General features: G+C 43.8%; 1 protein-coding gene and 1 long non-coding RNA gene across 4 annotated transcripts; one reads left to right on the top strand and one right to left on the bottom strand.

The window, feature by feature from the left end:
- The first annotated feature begins 1758 nt into the window (after window positions 1-1758).
- Window positions 1759-14634, top strand: UBLCP1 (ubiquitin like domain containing CTD phosphatase 1). 3 transcript variants are annotated; one of them, XM_077186387.1, is made up of 11 exons: window positions 1759-1819; window positions 4140-4333; window positions 5166-5257; window positions 5665-5750; window positions 5839-5954; window positions 6999-7097; window positions 8039-8076; window positions 10193-10291; window positions 10731-10847; window positions 12149-12276; window positions 13614-14634. In XM_077186387.1, exons 2-11 carry the CDS (start codon window positions 4180-4182, stop codon window positions 13639-13641), a joined length of 957 nt encoding a protein of 318 aa, XP_077042502.1. In that variant the 5' UTR covers window positions 1759-1819; window positions 4140-4179; the 3' UTR covers window positions 13642-14634. The 3 variants fall into 3 exon arrangements, with proteins under 3 accessions (XP_077042502.1, XP_054498884.1, XP_054498885.1); XM_054642909.2 differs by having other exon boundaries at window positions 1764-1877; window positions 4143-4333; XM_054642910.2 differs by having other exon boundaries at window positions 1765-1877.
- Window positions 7397-22024, bottom strand: LOC143695267 (uncharacterized). Its single transcript, XR_013184368.1, has 3 exons — window positions 21928-22024; window positions 21714-21778; window positions 7397-7774 (listed from the first exon to the last, which is right to left on the bottom strand). It is a non-coding gene; the product is annotated as an uncharacterized LOC143695267 (long non-coding RNA).
- Window positions 22025-26719: the final 4695 nt, after the last annotated feature.

Genomic DNA, 26719 nt, shown 5'->3' with positions numbered 1-26719 from the left:
ACAGGGTGTGACTTTAATTACCAATTTCAGTTTTGGAAGCTTTCCAGCACTATTGTAACATGCTGCCTCTGTGCAGAGGACAACTGTGTGTCATTCAAGCAAAAAGCAAGCCCTTGGTGACTGGGATACAAGCAGAGTGACTGGTTTTATGTGGATTTAGGTGCAGTCAGAAACTAAACTTGACAAGAACAGTCCTTACAATGGTTTCTCATTTGTACCACTCTTCTAGAAACAAAAGTGGTGTTTTTATACTAAAACTTCAATACAGAACAAACTGAAAGTACATATCCAGGCAGGAAATACAATAAATTAATGTCCTCTCAGGAAAGAGATCAGGCTTCTACACAGTTTTTGCTTATACTGCCTTTCTCTGCTGAGATTCCCTTAGAGCAGGAATGGCTCTTGCAAGTTGCAGCAAGAAACTTCTACTCCCTGTATTGCTGTTTACCTCTGCTCTTTTGTTCCCTTCCCTACTTATTACCAAGTTAAACAGGAAAAAATATCTAACCTCTCAATACTGCAAGACATAAGGTACTGGAGGACTGCAACCTTCACTTCCTTCCTCAAATTTAACACCACCTCTACTGACACCAAGCTGAACCAGTCTCTGTCACCTCCACGTGATTTCACATAAGAAACCACACTTTACCACAGATAATGTTCTTCCCTATAAACTATTTCTGCAAAGCAGAACCGCTTTGCAGAAAAAGGTCACTTTGTGGCAAGTCTATTTTTTCCTTCTACATCTGTTGCCTGAGCACAGAACCACTGCAGTTGAAGGCAGTTCCCAAGAACCCCAACAGGAATCAAGAAGTGTCAACAGACACCAAATGTGCCTGTAGAGTCAGCTTTAGGAGCAAAGAGAGTTTTGAGTCATAGAATCACAGAATGGTTTGGCTTGGAAGGGACCTTAAGAATAATTTCCTTCCAAACCCCCAGATGTGGGAAGAACCTTCCCCCGGACCAGGCTGCTCAGAGCTCCATCCAATCTGGTCCTGGACACTCCCAGGGATGGGACAGACACAGCTCCTCTGGAAAACCTGTTCCAGGGCCTCACTACCCTCACAGAAAATAATTTCTTGCTAATATCCAATCTAAACCCACTGTCTTTCAGTTTGAAACCAATCCCCCTTGTCCTATCTCTCCAGGCCACCATAAAGAGTCTCTCTCCAGCTTTCTTGTCGTCTCCCTTCAGGTCCTGGAAGGCTGCAATTAGGTGGCCCTGAAACCTTCCCTTCTCCAAGCGGAACAAATCCCAACTCTCGCAGCCTTTCCTCCCAGCAGAGCTGCTCCATCCCTCTGATCATCCTGGTGCCTCCTCTGCACTCACTCCAGCAGCTCCACGTCCTTCCTGTGCTGGGACCCCAGAACTGGGGGCAGCTCCGCAGGGTCTCAGATCCCTGGGCACAGAACAATATGAATAAACAAAAGGTAACAGACAATAAACTCCTTTCACAGCCGGCAGTGTAAGACACACTCATGCCAGCAGCTGCCCGTGCTAGAGCCGCCTCTCCGGCCTCCCCGGAGAGAGGCCTCAGGCGGGCGCTGAGGGGGCGAGGGCTCCGCAGTGCCGGCCGCGGCGTTCCCTGCCGGTCGGCTGCGTGAGCCCGCCGGAGCAGCCCCGCGGAGCTCCTGTTCCCCCGCCCGGGGCCCGACCCGCAGCGCTGCCCGCCCTCGCCCGGCGCTGCCCGGGCCCCGCTCGGGGCCGGCGGTTCCCCCGGGCCGGCCCCGCGCACATCCGGGCCCCTCCCGCTTCCGCCGCGCGCCAGTTCCGCTTCCTGCGCGGCGGAGCGGGGACGGAGCCGGTCCCGCTGCCGGGGTGAGCGCCCGCTCCGCGCTGCCAGGGCGGGGGCGGATCGGCGGCCCCGCACAGCCCGGTGGGTGCGGCGGGGGCCGGGGGGAGGCCGGGCAGGGCCGGGGGGCCGGGGGCGGGCGGGTGTCGCGGCCGGGCCGGTGCCCCCGCGGGGCGGGAGCGGCTCCGCAGCCCCGCGGCCGCCGCAGCCCCGAGCGGGCGCTCCCGGCCGGGCCGCGCCGCTGCCGGGGCAGCCTCGGCGGGGCAGGAGAGCCCCGCTGGCACCGAGCAGCTGCCGGCCCCGATCCCCGTCCCGCACCTGTCACGGTGCTGTGGGAAGGGCGGCCCGAGCGCTCCGCGGGCGCCTGGGGTGGTTTGGGGGGTTCGGGTTTATGGTGCTTAGCGGAACACAGAGATGTGGATGCCTGTCTTCGGAATAGTCCCAGGAAAGTGCTGTAGTGCTGCAATTTAACAGCAGAACTCGAATGCTTTCTCTGAGCCGTGGCTTTCCAGCCCATTGGGTCTTGGAGGCCCAAGGATCTTGTAAAGGCTGGGAAGATTAAATGAACCAAAGGAAGCAAAATTGGCTTTAGTTCTGCACAGCACCCAGCCCCGATGGTGGAGCCCTTGGTAATCCCTGTGTCTTTTTCTGCTCCCAAATCATTTTCCCATTTTCCTTGATTCGGACCCCTGAGTGTTTAGGCAGTGAATAGAAGTGTCTTGTTTCCTATAGCATTTGTCATGACAGAGCTATAGATCTGTAAGGAGTGAGAGTTGGTCAGGTGCTCAGCTTTGCAGGGATGATCTTTTAGTTTAGCCCTGGATAGAGACTGCAGAAGTTTTCTGACAGTTCTTGCCCTGTGCATGTCCTTGCAGAATGATTTGAGCTGTATGGTACAGGTAAGGAAACAGACAATAAACTCTCCTTTCTGACTTAGTCTAAAGATTATGGACAGGAATAATTCATGATAATAACACTGTGTATAAACACCATACAGCCTTAGCCTCAGTAGAATTTCTTAGTGCTTCTTAGACCCCTTTTTCATGAGTCTTTTTCACTGTGTCATGCCAGGTCCCAGTCTGATTTGACAATTTTTGGGAAAAAAATAAATTCATTTCCCAGTGATACAAGTTTTCCTCTTCAATTTGTTTTCAGGGCTCTTAGAGGCAATGGTGTGGAGGTCAGGTTTGTAGTGTCCTTAGCAAGGAGGTTGTATCCAGACTAATTCTCATCTGCTCTGAGATTGGTGGCTATGCCTGAGCAATTACAGGATTGTTCCCCATAGCCTTTACTGTGGAAAAGAGAGATTTTTTTTCTGAGAATACAAAGCCAGAGAGGAAGAAGGATCAGAGTTTTGGCTTCTGAGATTTTTTAGAATTGCTAGACCTGCATTTCTTGAAGGTTGATAAGCCTAGATTTTTCACAGATCTGCTCTCTTTTTGAATATCAGTCATTTGAGGACAATTTCACCATCAGTGGTGCAGAGGCCTTCTCTGCATCTCCTGACTATCTGTAGCAGCCTTTTCATACCTTTCTATCTCCTTGATTCTATTTCTAAGCCCTAACAGAGAAAAAACACATTCTTCCTTTTGCATTAAGCTAAAAATCTTGTTTTTCTGCTGTGTTTAATGTAGGACTAAACGGTTAAATACAATTTGTATAAACGATGCTGTGTAAATTAAAGATAGTATAATTATGGTTATTTTGTCAGCACTGCAATGAAAGTGCAGCTCTCTGGGTGTAATTGCATTGTGTGGGTGTGTGTTTTGGCTTTGTTTTCAAATTCCTGCTTTGATATTGCTACAGTGAGATGTAACCTGGGGTGTGCATTGCTGCAGGTATTGCACAGTGGAAGGGATTAGAGAAATCCAGTGCCAAAAATGGACTGTTGGGCTCAGAACTATTTTTATGGGCTTATATATGCTAGGGATTTCATATTTGCTGTTGTGTTATTACATCTGTAAAGGCACCCATGGCTGGTTTGGTTGCATAAGTGTTGCAGAGGACATTTCTGAGCTTTGCAATGGCTTTTGTGGTGCTGCAGTGCTGTGCTCGAGTGTGCAGTGCACAGGCTGTACCTGCACAGAACACCCAGCAGATGTGAATGTGACATTGCTAAAAACATCAAAGTGGAACTCAGAGCCCCAGTTTTAACACTGTTCTTTCTCCCTTTGTTTCAGCGCTTTCTCAACACGTTTATCATCTGCTCAGGGGAAACAAACAGCTCTTTGATGTCCAATATAATAAAGAATCAAGAATGCTTTAAGTAGATGTTGTGGTTTGTCTTGTGGAAAGAGTGGTTCTCCTCTTTCTTCCTTACATGATCTTTGTGTTTCCCTCCTGCAGCAGATTTTTCAGACAGTAACACTGAACATATGCTTCAAGGATGTCTCTCTCTCTCATAATAAAATGGGGTGGCCAGGAGTACACGATAACCTCTCTGTCAGAAGAAGACACAGTGTTGGACCTGAAACAGTCTCTGAAGGGCCTCACTGGAGTGTTACCAGAGCGTCAGAAACTGCTTGGGCTTAAAATGAAGGGTAACTCTCCCTCTTTACTGCTCTTGGGATGTGCCTGAGGTGTTTAAGGACAAACATCCCCTAATCCTAGGCAGGATGTGTGCACTAGCAGAGCATCCACTTCCCAGTTGTAGCTCTGGAATGAACATTAATACAGATACTTCCTACATCACTGAATATTGTTTATTATTAATACATCTATCTGGTCATTTTTTAGTGCTTCACACTGCCCTGTCTTAGTGAGGAGGAGAATTGGGGGCAAAAAAGTAAACCTCATGGGTTGAGAAAGAGTTCCATGACTGAAAGATAATAAAATAGTACATAATACTAATTATTATAATAACAGTAATGAAAAGAGGAGAAAGAGGCATAAAACCCAAGAGAAACCAGTGCCACAATGCAGTTGCTCACCACCCACTGACCAATGCCCATCCAGTCCCTGAGCAGCAGTCGGTGTCTCCCAGCCAATTCCCCCCTGTTCATACTCTGGGCATGAGGTTCTGTGCTGTGGAATATCCCTTTGCCCACTTCCCCCAGCTCCTTGTGCACCTGCTCACTGTCAGAGCACAGGAAACTGAAAAGTCCTTGATTTAGAGCAAGCACTGCTTGGCACCAACTAAACCATTGGTGTGCCATCAACATTATTATCAAATCAAACCCAAAACGCAGCACTGCAGCAGTTACCATGAAGAAAATCAACTCAGTCCCAGCCAAAACCAAGACACTGTATGTGGAAGATTATGATAACACAGCTTGGCATAGCTCATATTTTACAGGAAGCTTATTTCACATGGAATGTATTGACATTTTTCTGAAATCTTTACCTCAATTAAAAAAAAAATCTGCATTACAGGCAAACCTGCAGATGATGATGTTAAGCTTGGAGCCCTCAAGTTGAAACCAAATACTAAGATAATGATGATGGGCACTCGTGAAGAGAGTTTGGTAAATAATTTGCTTGTTTATTGGTTAAACAGGAAAAAATGCTTCGTGTCTCCTAACTGTGATTTTAAATTTTGACTATTCCAGTCATCATTTTATAAAATGATAGTATAATAGATTCCTGTTGGCATTTTTAGTGTAAAATAAACTTTGCTGCAGACTCTCAGAGCAATGTACTTATGAAACTCCTGTGGTGTTCTGTACTTGAAGTACAAACCTATTATTGTGATACTGACTTCTTAAATCTGAACAGTCATCAGTATACTTAAATAATGCTTTCTACTAGTAAAATGAAACAATTTTGGTTAAATAGTATTCCTGCCTTGCAATGTGCAGTAACAGAAACTTGATATCCATTGTTATTTTTCCTCTCTGATCGTTGTTATCTTTTATTATTTTTATTCCTCTAGGAAGATGTCCTTGGGCCGCCTCCAGATAATGATGATGTGGTCAATGACTTTGATATTGAAGAGGAAGTTGTGGAAGTAGAAAACAGGTTAGGAGTTCAAGCTGTTAAAACAGTTTGTTATTGACTGTAGAAAGTACATTTTAATTAACTGTAACTTTTTGCACTGTTAAATCAGGGAAGAAAATCTACTAAAAATTTCCCGTAGAGTTAAAGAATACAAAGTGGAAATTCTGAATCCTCCTAGAGAAGGAAAAAAGCTGCTGGTGCTAGATGTTGATTATACACTATTTGGTGAGTTTTTATGCAATTTTTGGGTTTTGTTTGTTTGACAACTCTATTTATTTGCCAGATCAGGTTTCTTGATTTTTGCTTTGGTGTGTTGTACAACATGACTTCTGCTTTGTATGATTTTGTGGTCTTTTGTTCACATTTTAAAAAGCATTTTAAAATGTTGCATGTTGTTGATTTTAGTGCAGCAGTTATTTAAGTGCTGCAAAAAGCAGCAATTTAGTCTTCTCTGCTGATAGTCTTTCCCTTGACACCTTGTATCTTGACCATCACAGTAGCTTGGCAAGATGCTGTAAAATAATGATCCCATTCTGTACCTGATTGACTCTACTCTGGGGGGGGTGTGGGAGAACAGCTTCAAATTTTATTTACATACCATTCACAAAAACATGTTTTACTTGAAAATTCTGCCAAGCTGGTTTTTTTTGAAAGCCAGAATTTTCCTTCTAACTTAACTTGCTAGTTTGTAGGTGTGCCATGGCAGCATGACTGTGAGCAGTAAATAATACCTTCCCTTTTCCTTAGTTTTCCTTTTTGATGACATTTGTTTCCAATCTGACTTTAAAATTCAGCCTATTTCTAAGCTTAAAATTTTTATTGAGAGGTCTTCTGCTGGCAGATTTTGCAGCAGTTTTGGATGTGGAGCAGGAATGTTTGCATCTCTGAAATGAGCTTGATGTATGTTCATGCAATTAACTGGACTAGGGCTGAAGGAATCTGTTTCATATCTGGCCAGTTACTAATTTGTTAAGTGCACAGATGATTTGCCCTGACTCTTCAAAGATATTCATACTCAGAGATCTCTTGATTTAATTATTGCTAAGCCCTCGAGTAGCTGTGAGACCAACAGATAAATATTCCCTCTGCTTTGTCTTTCCACCTTTAAAATGGGCATGGGAGTTTGATATCAAATCATTCATGACCTTAAAGTGCTTCAGTGCTCCCCTCATGAAACTTTTTGAGTCTCTGGATAGAAAGGAAAATCAGACTGGACTTTAATAGCTAATACTTTAATACTGAATTGTTTATCTCTTATATTCTGTTTAGACCACAGGTCATGTGCTGAAACTGGGGTAGAGCTGATGAGGCCATACCTTCATGAATTCCTGACTTCTGCATATGAGGACTATGATATTGTAATTTGGTGTAAGTATTATACTCTGTGCCTAAGAATTTATTGTAAATTGTCATCCAGAGCAGGGACTCCAGGTGGGAGGTTTTTATATTGCTTTTTAGTGTGAGTCACAAGATCTAAAATGATACAGAAACGTTTGGCTGTAATTTGCACAACTATTAGAGATATTTTAGAAAAATACCAATTCTTATGTGAAAAAGCCCCACATACTGCTCACAAGAATGGGTCTAGTCACAAGATAAAGCTAGCATCACTTTACTGCTATTATTTTGTACAAAGAAACAGAACTCTATAATCAACATTAGAACACTGCTTCATAGTGATTTTACAAATAATCTCAATGCAGACCACACATAGTGAGCTGCCAAATGACCCAAACTCTCCTGTCTGCAGGGGTGGTTGCTTGATTCTTTGCATTCTAGTTCAATTCCTGTCCAACAGCTGGAGAACAGACTTTAGCCGGTGCAGGGTTCAAACCATATTAAAATTGTGTGACAAAATTCCATTTTCATAGTCTTGAACAATGTTTCTCCGTGTTCTTAGACCAGCAGGCAGTTTGATACTTTGTTCTTTCCAGATTTTATGTATTCCTATCATTGCTTCCAGGAGGAAATCCTGCACAGGCAGTGAGGTTGCTCAAGCCAGGTGTATCCATGGTCTTACAGGCTGTGGTTCAGTAACAACTGATCTAGAAAATGGTATAAATATTTGCAGTGCTTCATCTAGTTGTTCATTTGAAAAGTAAGCTTTTCCAAACAAAAATAGGCTTCCCTGATAAAAGACTTTCTTTAAGACCCAAAAAGTTGCAACAAAAGTGGATCTATCTAAAATTAAATTTTGTGTAAAAATTTGACATATTGAGTGAACAAGTTCTTAGCTTATTTCTTTTTTTTTGCCTGCCAATGACTTATTTTGATAAAGTATTCTTTCTGTTTTCTCCCTTTTGTTTCAGCTGCTACTAATATGAAGTGGATTGAAGCCAAAATGAAAGTAAGTTGCTCTGAAAACATCTGATTTGTTTCTGGTCTGGGTAACCATTCATGCACTTGTGCTTATGCTCAGCATTGTAGAGCAGGTTAGAAACAGGGGAGGTTGTATGAATCATAACCTGAGTTGTTTCAATTTCCATAGTCACTTGAAATTATCTTGATCACAAAACTAGATTGAATCTAATTTTAGAATTCCACACAAACTATCAGCAGTAGGTGTTAAATTTAGCAGAACTAAACACAAGTCAGTACCTGCTGAAACTTGGATTTGTCACGCAGCCCTGCACAGTTGCTTTCATCTTACCTCTAATTATAGAGCTCCAGTCTTTAAATGTGATTTTTTTTAAAGGAACAGACAGATGTGACATGCTGGAGTAGGTTATCAAGAGGAAACTCTTCTCATATTTATCTTTACCTCTTGCAGCTGGGGATTCTGTTGCTTCCTCTGCCTTATTAAACATCCCATAAGAGCTCTTTCATTTTCTGGTTTCTTCCCCACTGGAATCAGGCAGGAAGCCAGTTTTGAACAGCTGACCTCATGGTAAACATATTTACAGTCAGGCTTAGCTGTAAATCTAATGAGCTTACTAAGAATTGCTGTGTGTTTGGTTGGTGGGTTAGGGGTTTTTTTATGCTTAAAAATCAAAAGTTATTTCCATTCCAGGAAAAACCTTTCCAAATTTAAGCTTTTACTATGCACTGTTTTTCAGGCTTTCACAGAGCAAAACACATTTTTGCAGTGTTCTCTTCCTCAAAATAATTAATTGCCACCACCTTTTCTAAACAAAAATGCCTCTTAGAAATGAGAATCTTTAGTCAGAACTGTGAAGTGGAGTTAGTGCAAGTAAAATCAGTGCTGAGCCTTGCAAACATTGCATTCTTGTGTCACATATTTATACTGTGTTGTCACAGTAGTGCTAGGACTCAGTCTTGTGAAAAATCATTGTTCAAAACTGGGTTCTTCCCCCTGCACTGGTCACCTTTCTGCATTTCCAGGTTGCTTTTCCAACCCTCCTCCTGAGCCCTGATCCACTGAGATTCCTGCCACTAGATGCCACTTTCTGTTTCTCCTTAAACTGATGGCACCAGGGGTGCTTCCCTAGCAGAGTTTCACTTTTGGTCAGGGAGCTGTGATTCCAGCAATAGTTGGCATTACAGTTTCTGGTTTAAAATACAAAGTAGGAACAGCATTTAAAAGAAGGGAGTATCAGACAAGCAAATTTAATCTCTCAGTTACCACCCTTTTATGCCTGAAATTCAAACATTCTAGAACAGCTGGTTCTGTCAGTGTAACAGGATACTGACCCAGGGAGGTAGAGCATTTCATTTGCAAGATTGCATTTTTAAATAAAAGCAAATCAGGTAAGTGTGGCTGGATAGTTGCAGAAGAGCTGCTGCAGTGGGTATTTTCTCCCTGTTACACAGGTTTGCATATTGCTGCTGTTTCACACACCAGAAGTTGTCAGCAATATCTGTGTTGTACCATATCAGCAGATTTTACTGGTACTTTTCAGCTTTGGAAAGGATTTGAAATAGAAATGATGCTCCCTCATCTAGTTTTAATTTTTTTTTATTTCTAGAAAGGTTATTTTACTTAGAGTGTTTCAGGAGTTACCAAATCTTAAAAGTGCAAATTGACACTAATACTGGTTATCTTGGACATGTGCAGGAGGGAGCAGTGACAGTGAGATGTTCCTGGGTATTCCATCTTGGATTAGGCTGTGATTTGTGCAAATCACTGTGAGGAACAAAGAGCAGCCAGAACACAATTGCTGGAAGGTTAAGTTGAGGTGTGGAGAACTTGTGAGTGGCTGTGCATGAAGGTTTGAGCAAAACCTCTCTGTATTTTGGCTTCTCTGCAAAGTTGCTTTGATTTTCTGCCAGCATCAGCTGTTAAGTTCCTGATATTAAACACTAAAAATAAATCCCTGTGTGCACTTTTATGATCCCCATTATGTAACAAATGCAAATTTCCCCAGGTATCTATTTTTAGTGTGTCTCTGATAAACCTCCACAGCTCACCCCGTGACAAACAATCTACTATAATTGTGGTTCCAGTTGTCGAGCAGTAAAACTGCCATAATTAGAAGCTTTAATCATAAATCTTTGTGATGCAGGAGCTTGGGGTGAGTACCAATGCAAACTACAAGATCACTTTCATGCTGGACAGTGCTGCCATGATAACAGTGCACACTCCTCGGAGAGGACTAATAGATGTAAGTACCAATTTTTATCCTAGTCTTGTCCTACATTCAGCTGGCATTTTATCCCACCCCTTTAAAATACTCAACAAAAAAAAAAGTTGTTCAGGAATTTTCATGCAATGAAACTGCAAGAATCTTGGAACCACAGGTTTTTTTTACTGGAAGTCTCTATTCATGTTTTGAGTGATATCTTTAGATTTCACAGCTTTCAAACCAAACAGTAGGTGAATGTTGCAAGAAAACTTAGTGCCAACAGAAAGGTTTTCCTTAGTGGAGGGTATTTATATTATTTCACATCTTCCTTTGTTAAAGCCAAACTACTTGCTAATGGTAAAGCAAAAGAATACAAGTGTTCATTCAAGTTAGGACTCAGGTTCCTGTAGATGGCATTTTCATGTCCTGCACGTGATCTGATTTACCTGAGATACCTTGTATTGTGTTGTGTTTGCAGGTGAAGCCTCTTGGTGTTATCTGGGGAAAGTTTTCAGAATATTACAGCAAAAAAAATACTATTATGTTTGATGATATTGGCCGAAACTTCCTGATGAACCCACAGAATGGACTCAAGGTAATGGAAACTGGAATTTTCATTTACTGCTACTTTTTCTTGATACTTCAAGTAGTACTTTCTCCTACTTCTTTGCTGCAGCATAAAGAAAGACTATTTTTAACTAGCAATGATGCATGTTTTGTTAAATCTGTTAATTCACAGTGCCATTTGTCTGGCTTAGTATTTCCCTAATAACAGTATTAAATAAACCTTGTGTCACTATTAAGCATTTAATAGATTACCAAAATCAATGAAATTCTTATTTCTGCCTAAGTTATAGCTGCAAGCTGTAATCAAGCTGGGCATTGCTGACAGGCACCATTGAAAATGTGTTGTTCAATCTCCAGAGTGGTCATATTCAAAAATAAGTCAAATAACAAATGGCTGTACTTCATGATAGTATGACAGGATAATCACAAGTATTCTATATGAGAAATAATTAGTACTTTGAGCCACTTTAACTATAGAACAGCAAATATTTCATTTTATACAACTGTCAACCAGTGTGTGCTCTGTAATTACTGCTGGTTCTGAATAAGAGTGCAGCTTAAATTTCTACATACAGTAGCAGTAAAACAACTTGCATAAATCTCCCTAAAAAAGAAAAAGATGCTTTAAAATGCAGAAGTTCAAGATGGTATCTCTTTGAAAGTATCCACAATGTGAAGAGAAGAGCAGCTGATGAGATCTAACAAGATTATCTTAACTGGAAGGAGAATCAGGAATAGCAAAGATCTTGCTGGAAGGGGATTATCCAGAGGTCCCTCTAGCTCAGATTGGAAAAATGTTTGTCAAAGTGTTGTTAACAGCTGCAGACAAGAGCACTGAATCACTAAAACAAGGCCCAGGTATAATGTATTCCAAGCTTTGCTTCTGGTACCTCATTTCACAACAGCTCTGGTTGTAGTCAAAGGCTTTTTGCTGAAAAAAATCTGGTTCCAATGATACCACACAACTCACAATGCTGAGCTGAAAACCCCTCCTGCAAAAATCTCTGTGAAATCAATTTTAAATGTGGCACTCCATTCCAGATCATTTTATCAGTGTGTCTGAGGGGGAAGGCTTGAAGAAGTGTAAGGGAAAATAATTTTTTTCTGGTTGGTGCAAGGTAAAAACTCCTCAGTCCAGTTTGCATGAACAGGACAAATTGGATCTGACCACTACTGGAAAAGGTTTTTTTTTTCCTCTTCCCTGTGAAAAGTTATAACTTGTCATAGTACTGAAAATATATTTTAGTCAGGTGGTAAGTGATAGAGAATCTAAAGCATTTTTTCTTTCTGTGAGCAAATGGTTATACCCAGTTTCTTTCTTTTGTATAGATAAGGCCTTTTATGAAAGCACATTTAAATCGGGATAAAGACAAGGAGCTTCTAAAGCTCACCCAGTACCTCAAAGAAATAGCAAAATTAGATGACTTTTTGGAGCTGAATCACAAACATTGGGAAAGGTAAGAAAAAAGGCAAAATTCTTGCTTCCTTCTGTCCCTGACCCCGGTGTTTTGTTTGAGGTTATCTCTACAAACATCAGAAACAGTGGAACTGATGAACTTTATAACTTACAGTTACAAAGGTCCTTTAGTTTGAGGAGAATTTTAATAGGGCTACATTTGTAGTGTTGGGATAGCTTCCCTAAAATGATAAGATTTTGACAGAATGCATCTGTGTTTTCCTACTACTCCAGTATTCAGCACTGCCAATTATGCATCCTAAAAGGAAGAGAATTTTGAAGGAACGTGGTCCCTGCAAACCTCTTTCTTTCCACCCCAGCAAAGTTAGACTGTGGGTTCAGATCCCAAATCCTTTGTTTTAAGGCAACTTTTCTAGAAGTTCCTTGAAAGCTTTGTTGTGGTAGTGTAGTTCTTAGGCACATCCAGGTGGGGTGGTATTGCAGGATTCATCAGCTCCAAGTAACTGTCTTACAAGCAAAAGCAAACTTGGAGTTTTCCAAGTGCATCAGTTAGCATCCTAATTCTTGCTAGAAAGTGATTAACTGAAGGGCTTCAGCAAAATTATTCTTGGTTTTATGCAACAGCCAGAGGGTTCAATGCATGTGAAGAAAAACTGTTGGAAAACCACTCCTTTGGTGTTTAAAAAAATGGAGCCTTACAGGCTTGATACAATTTTTCTTTTCTGAATAGAACAGAAAGTAAAATGTTAAACCTTAAAAGCAGTGAAATGCACTGGAATATTTCACACTGTCAGTGAAATTGGTTGGATTCTTTCTCCTAGAGTACTTGCAAAGCCTTTCTCACACCATACAGGCAGATTGCTCCAGCTCTGGTGCCAAGAGAGCTGTGAGATCAGAATACAGAAAGCAGTTCAGAGTCACTCAGCTTCTCCAGAGAAGCTGCTGGAGGGCTGTTCTTTTCAGGTTGTGCTGCATCAGTTCATTAAAGTCCTGAATTTATTTGAAGGAGTGCCATTACTAATGGGCCTTTTCATCTTAAAGGATATAAAAGCCACTTCTGCAACTGATGTAATTTTCCATCCTCTTAGCATGAAACAGGTTTCCATTTCCTTCCTCCCTTTTGTTTAAAAAGCCTGATAGAGTCTAACTAGAACATGACTTTGAATTACCGCAAGATAACCTATCGTGGAATTGAAAGATGTTGAAATTAAATAAAAATCATAAGTGCTATTGATTGATTGCATTTCTAATTTTTGGTTATCAGTAGAAGGATTGTTGGTGAGAAAAGAAAGCAGAGTCATACTTTGATCTTAAGATCTCAGGTATATTTGTGGCCACCTCTTACTTGGTGAAAAACTCTACTTTTGTTTCTTTCAGGTATCTCTCAAAGAAGCAAGGACAATAACACTAATAAAACTGTGTGGCACTGAATGGAAGGGAACATCACTAAGATCATTGGACTTTTCCTTGCTTTTGTGCTAGAGTATAATAGTGCTGGACACTGGACCCAATGCCAGAACGACTGCTAAACTTGGTCTTCCAGCTGGTTGGTTGTGGGTTTTTTAAAAGATCACAGCAATAAGCTCAAAGTGGGAGAAACAAGTCAGTTGCTTTTTCTTGCATTCAGTTCTGGTGTTACTTCTCAAAATACTTTCCTCTCCTTTGCTGCTGAAGTATAACCATAACCATCAAAGACCAAAACCATTCTGAGACTAGAAAAAAAAATATTTAGACCAAAAATGTTGATTAAAAAGCCAACCTTGGCAGTGTATGAATTGTATAAGTCCTCTATTCCCTCCATCTTTAGAAACAGTCTCCCTCTCCCATTCCAGTATTTAAGTCTATAAATTACAAGTTGTCTAAGTTTGGTATGTATTAGTATGTCAGTGTTTCTCTGTGCAAGACAGTAAGATGGGAAAGTACCACCTCTGTGGCCAGTTTACCCCAGTGTGTGAACTTGTACTATAAAGCAGTGTTTACTGGAAAACAAAAGATTGAAACTTGAGGGAGAGAAACCCACTGTTACTTGATCAGTGAAAAGCAGTCTGCCTGAAAAATCCCCACATCTCAGATAAAGGGTTTAAACCTCAGATGGGAAAGTCACATTCCTAACAAAGCATGAACAAAACCCTTGTTCTCTTCTAGCTAAATCTTGTCAAAGTGCAAACACTGTGTTTAAATACAATATTCAGCCATACTGTTCTTAAAATATCATTTACTTGCGCTGCTTATGCCTGCACTATAGAAGTGTGATGTGACTGCTGTTTGGCATTTCCAACACTTGTGCATTATGCAGTTCATGGATTTGAAAGAAGACTGACCCTTTCAAATAAAAAATGGTATATATTGTTCTTAAGGAACTATAGCAGTTGTGTAAATAATAAATACCTTTTTCATACTTTGTGTCCTGTGCTGCCTTCAGTATTTAGCTTGCATCAGGAACCATCAATAATATTAATTTGGGGGGGATTGGAGGATTTGTTTGGATTTCAAAGACACCGGGTTTGCATCAGGAGTTGAGTAAGAGCCTGGTTTGTGCCTCTGTGGATTAGGGACGTGGTGTAGCACCAGGCTGGCCAGGAAAGGAGCCCTGACAGCTCATGTCAGGCTGCCAGGACAGCAGGCACAGATGAGCACGCAAGGCTCCAGCTCAGTGACCTGTCAGAAAACATCCAGGTCCTTGTTCAGGGCTCTATGTGCTTTAGTGCCAACCCCAGCTGCCTTTGACAGAGCAAACCAGAAACCTGATGCATAAAAGTGGTGCTGTAGGTAAGTGTGGAGGGGGAAGAGCTGCAGTTTTGTCTCTAGAGCTGATTTCTGATCAAGGAGCTGAGCCCTGTACAGACAGCACAGGGAGAATCCCTGAGCTTACACCAGTGATCCTTGCCTGGAAAAGCTGCAGCAGCAGAGATCATGGAACTGGGGTGTGGTGCACTGGAATTCCTTTGACTTTGAACACTGGAAAGAAGTCAAGGCATTGCAGTTAAATCAGCTGTGGAGTTTGTGCTGGGCAAAGAGAGAAAACCAAAACAAGGGAATATATTTAAACATGTGCCTGCATTTTTTTCCTCAAAGTTGGCCTGCAAACAGAAGGTTACAGTGAATGAGCAATACTCATTTCTTTTGCTTTATACAAGCAAAGTTTAAAAAATCAATCTTGATTTTATTTCAGTGACATGGGGGTTCTGTCCCAGAATTTGAGAGCATTCCCTGATCTGAAGGTGATGTGCACTCCTCTTTCAAATATTTTATAAGCTGAGCTGGAACATGCAAGTGTGATCTCAAAGTGATGGTAACACAGAGCTCCTGCTGACAAGTTGTTAGGTGTTTTATGACTAATATGATTTCCCTTACTATATTTTCTGTTTGGGGACTAGCCTTGCAGTTTGATTTGGTTATCTTCTAAAAATGCTGCTGGGATTTGCTTGGCTGAGATTTTTAAAATCGTGAAGCTGTGGATAAGGCAAGCACAAACCTGATGTTAAAATGACTACAAGAGTCAGGGGGCACTGATGGGAGAGTGGGTTAAAATGGTAAAAGCAGCAGGAATAAATCTGGATTTTGTTGCCATAGTTGGTTGTGGAGGCAGGAGGCATCAGCAGGTTCAGAAAAGAGTTCAGCACCTTCATAGAAAAGTCCACAAGTGGAAGCTAAAGGGAATAGCACTAAAGGGAATAGGAAGGGCTAATAGCCTGCAATAAAAGAATTGGAGGTGCTCAGGAAGATGGGAGTGGGTCACAGAGAGCAGCACCTAAAATGTGGCTGTGCCAAACTCCCACAGTACCTGCAGGGATAAATGGGTAGCTTAGCCCCACAACAATGTATTTATTGCTCATAAATGCAGAGGAAAACACCTGTGCTGATTTTTTGTTTCTCCAATGGGGAAGGCAGTTTTGACCTACTTGTATTTCCAAAATGTAGTTAAGCCTGAGGAATAACTATGGACAGCAAAGTTTAAAGGTTTATTCCCTGCTAACATTTACTTTCCTTTTAGATGATGTTGAGGTGCCTGAGAAGTATTTGATTAATGGCTTTCACTATCTCTATTAAAAGAAACAGTATTAAAGTATAATTAAGGAGAAGGAGCGTACAACTTAATTACAGAGCTCATAATTTACCATTCTGCAAAACTCTGGAGAAGCATTAAATGGAGTCTGAACTATTCCAAATATTTTCACGTGTCAGAGACTGTCTCAGGCTCCCAGTACACGTCAAACATTTTGTATTGTTGCTCTGTCTGATTATTCAGACCAGAAGAGACAGTCCATTTCAAAATGAAGTTATTTCAGTAAGCCCTGGATATCTGACAACTCCAATGCCTCACTGTGGCATGAATGCTCATCACTGGAGGTGCATGGAATGACAGCTGAAGCCAGGAACTGAACTGCAAATTCAGCCCCACAAATCCTGCTGCATGACTGTGAAATCTACAGCTACTTGCCAATTTTTATTCCTGACTTGACATTCAACTGACAGCAAGTGGATGCCAAAGGGTTTAAGACAATTTTCCACTCTGTCTGTTCAGATGTATTTAAGGCTGATGTGAGAAGTGCTGAATTCTTGCTCCCAATTAGACCAAGGCCAGGTAAAAACTGTATTTCAGAGGGTGAAGAAAAGCACACAGTTTTGCCCATTCATTAAAGCTGCTTAAAACAAGAAATGCTGGATGAAGAGGCAGAACCCTTGGACATTTCACTGTTGTCACCACAGCAGTTGTGGCAGGTACTGGTGGATTTTGGCAACAGCTGCACACAGCAAAGGGTGCCTGATGGAGTGCTTAGGCTGAGGGGGATTCACAGAGAAAAAAATCAGTGAAAAGAAAATGCTGAGGAAGAGAATAACAGCAGTAGATGAAAAAAATACTGCTCTATCCTGGAGAAGACAAGGGACATCTTGCAGGCATTACAACTTTCTTGTGTGAGCAATATTGGCAATGTCTTGTTAGCAGGGACTGGTGCTGATATCTGTGCTTTGAGTGGGCTCTGCACCAGCCAGGACATGCTCCAGATACAGCAGCCCCCAAGACTCAACAAGAGCTGCCTCATGATGGCAGGTGAGCAGCTCTGCTTAGGTTTTCCTAAAAATGCTGGAAAACAGCTCTGAGGGCTCACAATGCCCCGTTTGACTCTCCTGGCTTTATCTGCTGCACCACACCACTTTAGACATGTATTTCCCAGCCCATCTCTATCATCCCCCATTATCCTTTGGATCACTGATAATCACACAAGGCCTCAATCTCATTCATGCATCAGCCCTTTTCTGATGGTGTTTTATAATAGAGAACTTCAAAATGAACTATTTATATACTGATGAGCTTCCTCATACAGCCCTGAGCTTCATTATTTATGCTTATTTAGGAAGTTTGCTCATCTCTGGAGATCCTTTGGTGCTGCTTTGAGCACTTGGATGCTCATTTAGCTCTCAGGAGTCTGTGCCCAGCTTGGCCTGTGTCCTTGCCACACACAGTCACATACAATGCCATGCCATTAATTTCTGTGTCTCTCCTGGCAAATGGTTTTCCCACCAATTCATTTTCTGTTAAGAATGGGTACAAGTCAAAGGGAGATTGTTCTCAAATTGCATAATGCTCAGAGCACTACAGCTGGGGTGCTGGGCACAGTAAAAAGTGCATCATTAACACCCCCTGAAAGTTTTTGTTGCATTGGTTTTTTATTCCTTTAAACTGCCTGGCTGGAATTGCACACCCACTCTGCTCACACCCCACCATTTGTCAAGGTGTTTATACATCAGAAAAGAGCAGCTTTTATCATTTATCACAGCAGGGGCCAGCTTTGGCTGCAGCTCCTGCATGGAAGGGGACTGGGTGACCTGGAGCAGAGCCTGCATGGTCACTGCTGCTGAGTGATGTCCCCTCCTCCCCCTGCAACACCCCAGAAGACTTTGACCTTGGTGTTTTGAAACACTAAGATTGCATCAGATTTTTAGTGCTAAATATCTGTGGTGGTCAAGCATTTGGTATTCAACGGTGGCAGCCTTGTTCTTCACAGTTTGTGCTGCTCTTGAGAGGAAAGCAAGTCAAACTCAGGACCAGGGCATCAAAGAAGTCAGAGTTTACTATAAATTCCTGAGTCAATTCTCTCAGCCTTCAGATCTGATTGGGCTTTTCCCCTCCAGCCTGTTCTGCTTGCTGCAAGATCAGCCCCTGGATTTTGAGTTGGGTCTGTCTCACTCCTCCCAGAGCACAGAGTGCAGGGCCAGACAGCTGGGCATGAATGATGCTTCACAGCCTGGTCCATAAACTTGTTTAAATTGTTTCACATTGGAGGAAAATGGTCACAGATGGATAAAAAAAAAAATGGGTGTCAGTGCTGAGCTTGTTCAACAGTTCTGCTTCTGAGCATGTTCTTATTACAGTAAAACTGTGGGGAAAATCCTCCTTCCCAGCTTTGTTTTTTTCCAATGCTCAATGATTTTTTTTCCCCTCACTTCTTGAAAGTTTCTTGGAGTGGGTGTGTTGAATCTTTGAATCTCTGTTTCACTGGCCCAGTGGGCTCCTGCTCCATGGCAGGCACTGTGCTGTGGCATGGGAATGATTCAGGGGCTGGAGGAGCTTTGTGCCTCATGGATGAGCTTCAAGCCCAGAACTCCACTGGTGAACACCCAAATTCACTCCTCAGGTGTTTCCCACCCCCAGCTTGGGTCACACTCAAAAAACAAATGGTGGCACAGTAAGAATACTGTAAATTTGACAAATTCTAGTAAAACTTTCTAAGACACCCTGGTTCCTCGGGCAAGATGAGGTGGCTCTAGAATTCTATTTTGCAAAATTTACGATTGTTTATCCAATTTTCTATATTCAGTTCACATTTCATGACACACAGGGGTGTGTGTGTGACATTTGTGAGCAGTGAAAGCTGCATCAGTTTAGTGGAGGAACATGAGCAGAATTTCAAGCAGACACTTAAACTGCAACTGATGCACTTTTGGGTCCCTCTGCTGTCCTAATGATGGATATTTCTTGAATCAGGACCAAAATGAGCACATTTTTGGAAAAGTTAAGTGTATTAAAGTGCCTCAGAGGTGAAAATGATAAAGTGATGTGGGATTTTTTTTTAATGTGATTAATCCCTTACAGATGTGACTAGACAGAACAGGTATGTAGCAAAGTCTTTTTCCATAACAAATGGTACTAAATTAAAACCAAAATTATTTGTGTACAAGCCTTGAAGGAAATTCTGAGCTTCAGATACAGAGGGCTTGTAATTACACCTAGGCAATATCTCCACTCCCACAAATAGTAAATTAGCTGTGATAAACACATTCAGAAGCTGTTAAGCTATTTTGGGTTGATTTACTGAGTAGCTGCTGCTGGAAGACAGCAGGTAAACAATTGAAATTTCTGACTTCTTTAAACAGAATCAAAATATTGTGTTTTGTATGTGCATTTCCACTTTCAAAAAATTTAGGTATATATAGTTCAGCAAGTAGTAAATCACATAACATTCAGTTTTATGGAGCTGAGAGGACGCTGTAGTCACTGATAAATGAGTTTATCATAGCTTGTCCTTCACCCAGCCCAGCAATCCCTGACCAAGTTTATGACAGTTTGCCTGGATTCAAACAGAGATGCTACAAAATAGATGTCTATTTAAACTCAGATCACTGATGCAGAGATATTCATTGCCCTCTGATGCTTGGAAAGGTGCGTTGAGAACCCCACAGCTCCCTGCTGGTCCAGGAGCCTCAGCTGGGTGCTGGGATCAAGGAAAAGGATGAATCTGGGAGAAATGCCTGCCTGCATCTCTGCTGGCCCTGCAGTTAACCCAGCACTTCACACTAAGAGGTTATGGGCAGCCAGCAAGATGAAAACCCCAAAATGAGCACTAAATCTTGTGAGATTAACATATAAAATCCCTTAATGGAAATGTAGGCACCACAGGTAATTACAGATCCACTGACTCAGTCAAGAACAGGGCACAATTCCAGAAACTGGGGAAGGAAAGGAAGTCACCCCCTACCAGGCCCTAAATTGCAAATTCTCTCATTTTAAACACAAATCCCCACAGGGAAAGAGTGGCTCTCACATCTCCATCACCTTGCCAGCATCCACAAAGCAGCAAAGCCATGGCGCAGCCAGGAAGCTCAAGAGCTTTTCACTTCATTCTCACAAGAAAAGCACCATCAAGCCAAGGACCATCCATCTGCTAAGGGCAGGGCTTGAGGCTCATCTCTAATTACCCCTTGTCCTCCCTCCTGTCCCAGCAGCATGGAGCTGCTTCTGAGGGCAGGTGAGGCTTGGCTGCTCAAAGCTGAGTGTTTGGCCAGCACACCTGGAGTAGCTGAAGGAGAAGAGCCCTGTGAAAGCAGAAATAAGGGCTTTTATCTGAGCTTGGCAGGGAGGATCACAGAGCTGCCCTAACAGCTGACACCTGCCGGGGTCCTGGAGCTACCAGGGCAACGTTTGCAGGACGTGTCCCAGGGCTGATCAGGCTGGGGCTTAGGCCACTGGAATTGTTTGCTCCCTCCCATACAACATCATGCTGGTTTTTCAAACAAGTTTGCTTTTCTATCACTGAGTTCTCTCAGCCTACTTCTTGAATCGTGATTTGACCTCAAATTAGAAGGGCTTAAACTTTATAAACACATATAGAAATATAGATCAATTTCAGCTCAAACTATATAAACTCTTATACAAATCCATGTCTATTACAGCTTGAACTATATAAACACATATAAAAATATAGATCAATTTCAGCTTAAACTATATAAACTCTTATACAAATCCATATCTATTTCAGCTTGAACTATATAAACAATATAGAAATATAGATCTATTTCAGTTTAAACTACATAGATCTATATTTCTATAAGTGTTTATGTAGTTTAAGGTGAAATAGAGCTGTATTTCTCAAAGTGTTTATTTCAGCTTAAACTATATAAACACATATACAAATATAGATCTATTTCAGGAGGTAGAAGCTTAGGTCTCACCTAATCACCACAGCCCAGGAGCTGGGGCTTTACGAGAGAAAAAAAAAATAAAAACAAAAACATTTCAGGGATGACAGCCTGGCGCCAGAACTACTCTGAAGAGACGCGATGGAAGCACCCGGTCTGTGGCAGCATCCAGTGTCCACCGGCAGTACTGCACCCTGGGATTGACCATGCCAAGGGATTGGCCGGACCTGGGAATGCCACGAGGCTGGGCAGGGAGCAGCAGCACAGCCTCAGCTGCAGGAGCTCCTCTGAGACCGCACGGGGATGCGGGGGATGCGGGGATGCTGCTGCTGTGCTGCCCCACGGCTGGTGGGCGCAGGAGCGGGCACTGCCTGGGTCTCCTTTCTCGGGGGGGAAATCCCTCACAGAGGCTGAGGCCAAGCCTCAGATGAGCTCAGTGAAAAGCGCAGAAGATGTGCCCTGCTCAGATCCCAGCACTGATGCTAAATCTCAGTGTTTGCGCCTGGCACAGTAACCAAAAAGCATTGCCCAAATCACAGAGATATGAACCCAACTCACCCCAGCTGCGCTTTTCTGCCCCCAAACTTCATCCTCCAGGGTCTGCAGGAGAGGTGAGCCATGTCCTGTGGGAATAGAGGGGATGAGTACTCCCAGGCCAAGGAATTCATTCCCTTTTCCCCCTTACATGAAGGGGACTGCTCCCTGTGCCTGAGCTTCTGCATGGGAGGCGATGGATCCTGCCCCAGCAGAGCCCTAGGACCCCTAAAATTACATTTTGCCATTTTTCTCATTTTTGCAGGGCTGACCTCCTCCCAGAGGCCGGGCCTTGGGGCTGCTCTGCGGAAGGAGCCTGTGCAGCAGGAGCAGAGCCCGCTCCCGGTTCCCGGCGGTCACCAGAGGGAGCCCAATGCCCGGGAACGGCGCATCCTGCGGGACACGGAGGGCCGGGGACCCCCTGTGCTCCCCTGGCTCCGTTCTAATGGGGCAGTGCCACGACCAGGCCAAACCAGAGCCCCGCTGGCCCGGTGTAACTGTGCATGAGGATTTAGGGCATGGCTAGAAGGAATTTAAATGAGTTTATTTCCTGGCTTTGTCACAGGTGACTGCCCAAAATCACCCTGCCACAGAAAGACACAATATTCCTTGGGAAGGCCAGAAGTGTCAGAGCCAGCCCCCGCCATGGCAGCAACGTTTCTGTTCGTTCACAATTAATTGAGCAATTTTAGCTTCAAAGGGTGGAGGGCATCCCTCTGCCCCTGCAGAAACTCAGTTTTGACCTGATCCTTCAAGTCCTGATTGAAGCTGTGCCAAAGCCCTGCTGCCTCCAGAATCCTGAGGAAATTACCTTCTTCTTGAAGCCCTTGTCCCTCACTGCCCCACGAGTGACAAAGCCAAAGCTGTGCTTGAAGCACCACCTCACTTGGGGGTTTGAGACGAGCTGCTCTTCCTGTGACACCTGCATTTCCATAGGGGTAAAACCTTGTTCCTCCCCCATTCTTCCTTTCTGTATTGGGGTAACCCTTGTCTTCCACATTTTCAAAGCCTTCTCCAGCATTTTCTGAGCTGCCTTATAGGACACCTAGACCGCACACAATTACTGCAGCTGCTCCTGATAGAAGCTCTTAAACTACATTGTTAATTTCTGGGGGAAAAAACCCACAAACAACCCACCCACAAAAGCAGGCAAGAAACCCACAACACCCCCACCAGCTCCCAAAAAACAAACACCACCACTCACACCACTAAGCACACCCCTCACCTTCTCTTTGCTCTGTAGTCCATGCAAACAGACAAATCCCTTCCCCAGGCTCCTATTTAAGCCCTCCAGCTGTGATGGAGGGAATTGTTGGCTGATTCTCAACATCTGGCAGCCCTTTCACCCCAGGGCAGGCTCAGCTGTTCTCTAATCCATGAGGGCCCCAATGCACTCTGACATCCTCCTGCTGCTCCCTGCAAATGTCACCATCTCATCTTTGCAGTGCCCTGAAACTCTCCTACAGCTCTCCCATCGTGAGCAATCCTTCTCTCTGTCCCCATGGCTCAGGATCCCATCCACTGTTCAGTTTGGAGCCCTGCCCCAAAATAAGAAAAAAACCCAAAAAACTGAAGTGAGAAATCAGCAAGAGAGTCGAGGGCTGGAGCTCAGTGAGAGGAGGCAGAGGGAGGTGGGGTCACTCAGCCTGGTGAGAAGGAGATTTCAGAGGGATGTAACATCAATGACCAGTAAAAAAGCAGGTTCCTGAGCAGGTGGATTCAGACTCTTCATGGTGGTGCATGGTTTGGAGATGAGACAGTTGGAAGAAAAGGTGTTGAAATTGGGTACACAAGGAAAAAATTCTTTGCCAAATCCTGGCACAGACAGCCCAAGGAGGAGGTTGCACATCCACCTTTGAGGGCTCTCAGCTGGGTAGAGCCCTGAGGGGCCTGAGAAGATCTCAGCACTAACCCTGCCCTGAGCAGGAGGTTGGACCAGAGTCCTTCCCAAGCTGATCCAGCCTGCTCCTCTTTGGGAAAAGAAGATGAACCTGAATGATAACCAAGTCCAGAGCTCCCTCCCCAGCCAGGCTGTGGGAACCCTGCAGTCAGCACCACCACCACCCTTGGATCATCCCATGGCAGCTTGAAAAGCCCTGTCAAACACTGTGAATGTCAAGGGAAAAAAGTAGGGCAAAGGATCCCAGTGAGCTGTGCCAGTGCCACGTGCCTGTGCTGGGGAGGAGGAGGAGGAGGAGGAGGAGGAAGCACAGTTGAGCTCACAAGTTAAATGGGCCAAGAGCTGGACACACTAAAGGATCAGCTGCAGCACCAGCAGAGTGAGGCTGTGAGAGGGAAATAACCTCCTTCCCTTTGCCATGGGCATGGGCTGGTCACAGGAGGGTGCTCAGCTGTGAGCAGTGGCTGCCTTGCCCTCAGACCACGCACAGAATTCATTCTGGTTGCATTTCAGCTGGTGAGGGGACTGAGTGAGGTGTGGGGAGAGCCTGGCCCTCATTCCACTGCCAGGGGTGGCTCCCACCCCAGCCTCTGCCCCTTCCTCCCAGGAGAAGAGCTGTGAAGATGCTCAGATGTTACCTAAGAGAGATCTCAAATGTATCATGACTCACTCACCTTCCAAAGCTGTCAAAAAACAAAACAAAAAACACAAAAAAACCCCCCACATAAACAACCCAAACCCAACACAATTTTAAAGGTTTAAGAAGAAAACCAAGGAAAAACAGTGGCTGAAGGTTTGAATTCTGTTTTGCTGTGTGTTTCTGGGGAGGAAGCCAGACACAGACGGGGGCTCAGGCTGGGCATCCTTTGGCCACTGCTGCCCTGTCCCAGGGATCCATCAGCCCCACTGGGAAGGTGAATCCAGCTTTCAAAACCCAAGAGTGAGCACACCTGGCACCAGCAAAGCATCCCTTCCATCCCAGTCAACTGGAACCATTCATGGAACCAGCCTGCTCAGATGGATCACAGCTGAAGTGGCCTTTGTTGGAGCTCTGCCTCTCTTGGCCTCTCCTGGGGACAACATTTTGGGAAGTGTCCCCAAGTGAGGGAAGTCATTTCCTCAAAGCAGATTGCTCCCACTCTCCACTTCCCTGGCACAGGTGGAGGAGATGGTAGTTGGGTCTGTGAGGTATGGAGGTGTTTTATTTGCTATTTTCTCTGAAAAAAAAACAAGATAAATGATGGTTATTTAACACTGAACTTCTGCAATTTCTGTTCTCTTGTGATCTGTCCTTGTTATCTCAGCCTCCAGATTTAAAAGGATTAGATATGGCAATATGCTGTGAGAATTTTGGAGTCACTGATTGCCATCTCAGGCTTAAAGATGCCCCATGGCTCTTCTCTCATTAAAATGTCATTTTCCATGCTAAAAATGGGGTCTTTTTGCCCTTGTCCTCTGAACATGGTGCTGGTCCAGTGCCTCACAATGTAACAGGATCATCACAGGATAACACAGTAGGAGAAGTGGTGGAGGCCATCCTGCTCCAAGCTGGAGGGTTGGAGAGGCACTTTCCCAACGTCTTCTTCAGGACCACTTGTGCCTCTTACTCCCCTCAATCCCACCCATGCTCTGCATGTCCTGGGGAGTTTGCAAACATAACATCTGAATTTAAATCCAAACAAGGGCCCAGGCTGTACAACTGGGCCACAGAGAGGGTTGGTCTGCTTCAAAGAAGAGGTGGCAGATTTTGCAACAATCCAGTAGGCTGGGATGGGGAAAACATCAGGATCAAAGGCTGCTGGTCTGAGAGAAGCTCCAAAACAAAGCTTTGCCTGTGCAGCTCAGCCACTGGCTGCCTGGGAAGTTACCAAATAACAAAGCATTTCCCAGAACTGGGTTATGTGGATTACCAGAGAAGAAGCTGGTATTAGGTGTGCTGAGCACCTTGCTGAAGCCTCTCTTTTTAGGCATTGTGCCCCAGCTGAGTTCAAAGCTGGGATTGTGGCATGAGAGGCGAATGCTCAAGCTCTGTCCAAACAAGGTCCAAAGGTTTAGGTGCTCAGCATTTAGGTGCTTGCAAAAGATGTTGACCCCTGAGGCTCATGATAAATCCAAAGCTCCCTTTGAAAGTTAAGTGTTTAACATGAAGGTGCTACTGTCCCATTGATCTACTGCCAATGTTTTAACAAGAGAATGCCACAAGTATTTCCCTGAGAGAGTTTTGCACAGTAAAAGGGGAGAGACCGTAAAATTACTTTTCTTGTGTTTGTACAAAGATGGATTTGTCAGCCAGAGTGAAGAAGAGAGAGGGCAGCAGTGTGAAAAGTGAAGAAAGGAATGAAGTCTGTGTATTAAAAATTGTAAATAAATGCAAACATGTGTGCCTAGAAAATCAAGGTCTGTGTATAATTCAGAGAGAATTTATCCTAGAGAAGGGGCGAGTAAGCCCACAGCTCTTCTGCTCCAGGGAATATTTTTTTAAAATTATTGACAATTTATACAATCTGGCTCTCTTCTAAATATAATTTTATTAGCATGAGAAGCCACTTGGCAGCAGGAAAGCAACGCTGGTGAGTTCACAGTTTCCAAGACAAAGCGTTCTCTAAGAGGAAAGAAGGGAAAAGGCTCATTTGGGAAGAAGATCCTTGCAGCTTCTGCCTAAAACCAGCCTCCACCTGCCATCTTCTGGGTGCAGGCTTAAATGGAGCAATATTTCCCTACCCTCAGCTTGCTTGTCTCTGCTTTCCAAAGGAGATGAGGCATATGCAGTCACGCTGCTCATCAGCTCTCCCATCACCCTCCCACAATAACCCCTGAGAGAAGGAACAGGGCTATGGAGGCTGGGAAGGGAACCAAGGCTCCTGCTGGCACCCACCCCCTGGCATGGGCAGAGTCGGGCAGGAGCAGTTTTTGGCTGCCCAGCATGTGCCAGTTTGCCAGGCAGGACGGGACAGAGGAGCTGTGGCTGGAAGGGGCAGGAGGGCACAGCCCACGGAGCCGTGGGAATCGTGTTCCTTGCCCAGAGCAGGTGATGCAACAGCACAGGGGAGCAGAGCCAGCATCAGGCTCCAGCATAGCTGGATCAAAGCGTTTTTCTGGGTCTTATGGAAGAAAGAATCCAGCCAAGGAA

Source organism: Agelaius phoeniceus, chromosome 15 (genome assembly GCF_051311805.1).
Source record: "Agelaius phoeniceus isolate bAgePho1 chromosome 15, bAgePho1.hap1, whole genome shotgun sequence".
Lineage (NCBI taxonomy): Eukaryota > Metazoa > Chordata > Aves > Passeriformes > Icteridae > Agelaius > Agelaius phoeniceus.
The sequence above is the reverse complement of the archived record's forward strand: the minus strand, read 5'-3'. Positions and strand labels throughout refer to the sequence as shown.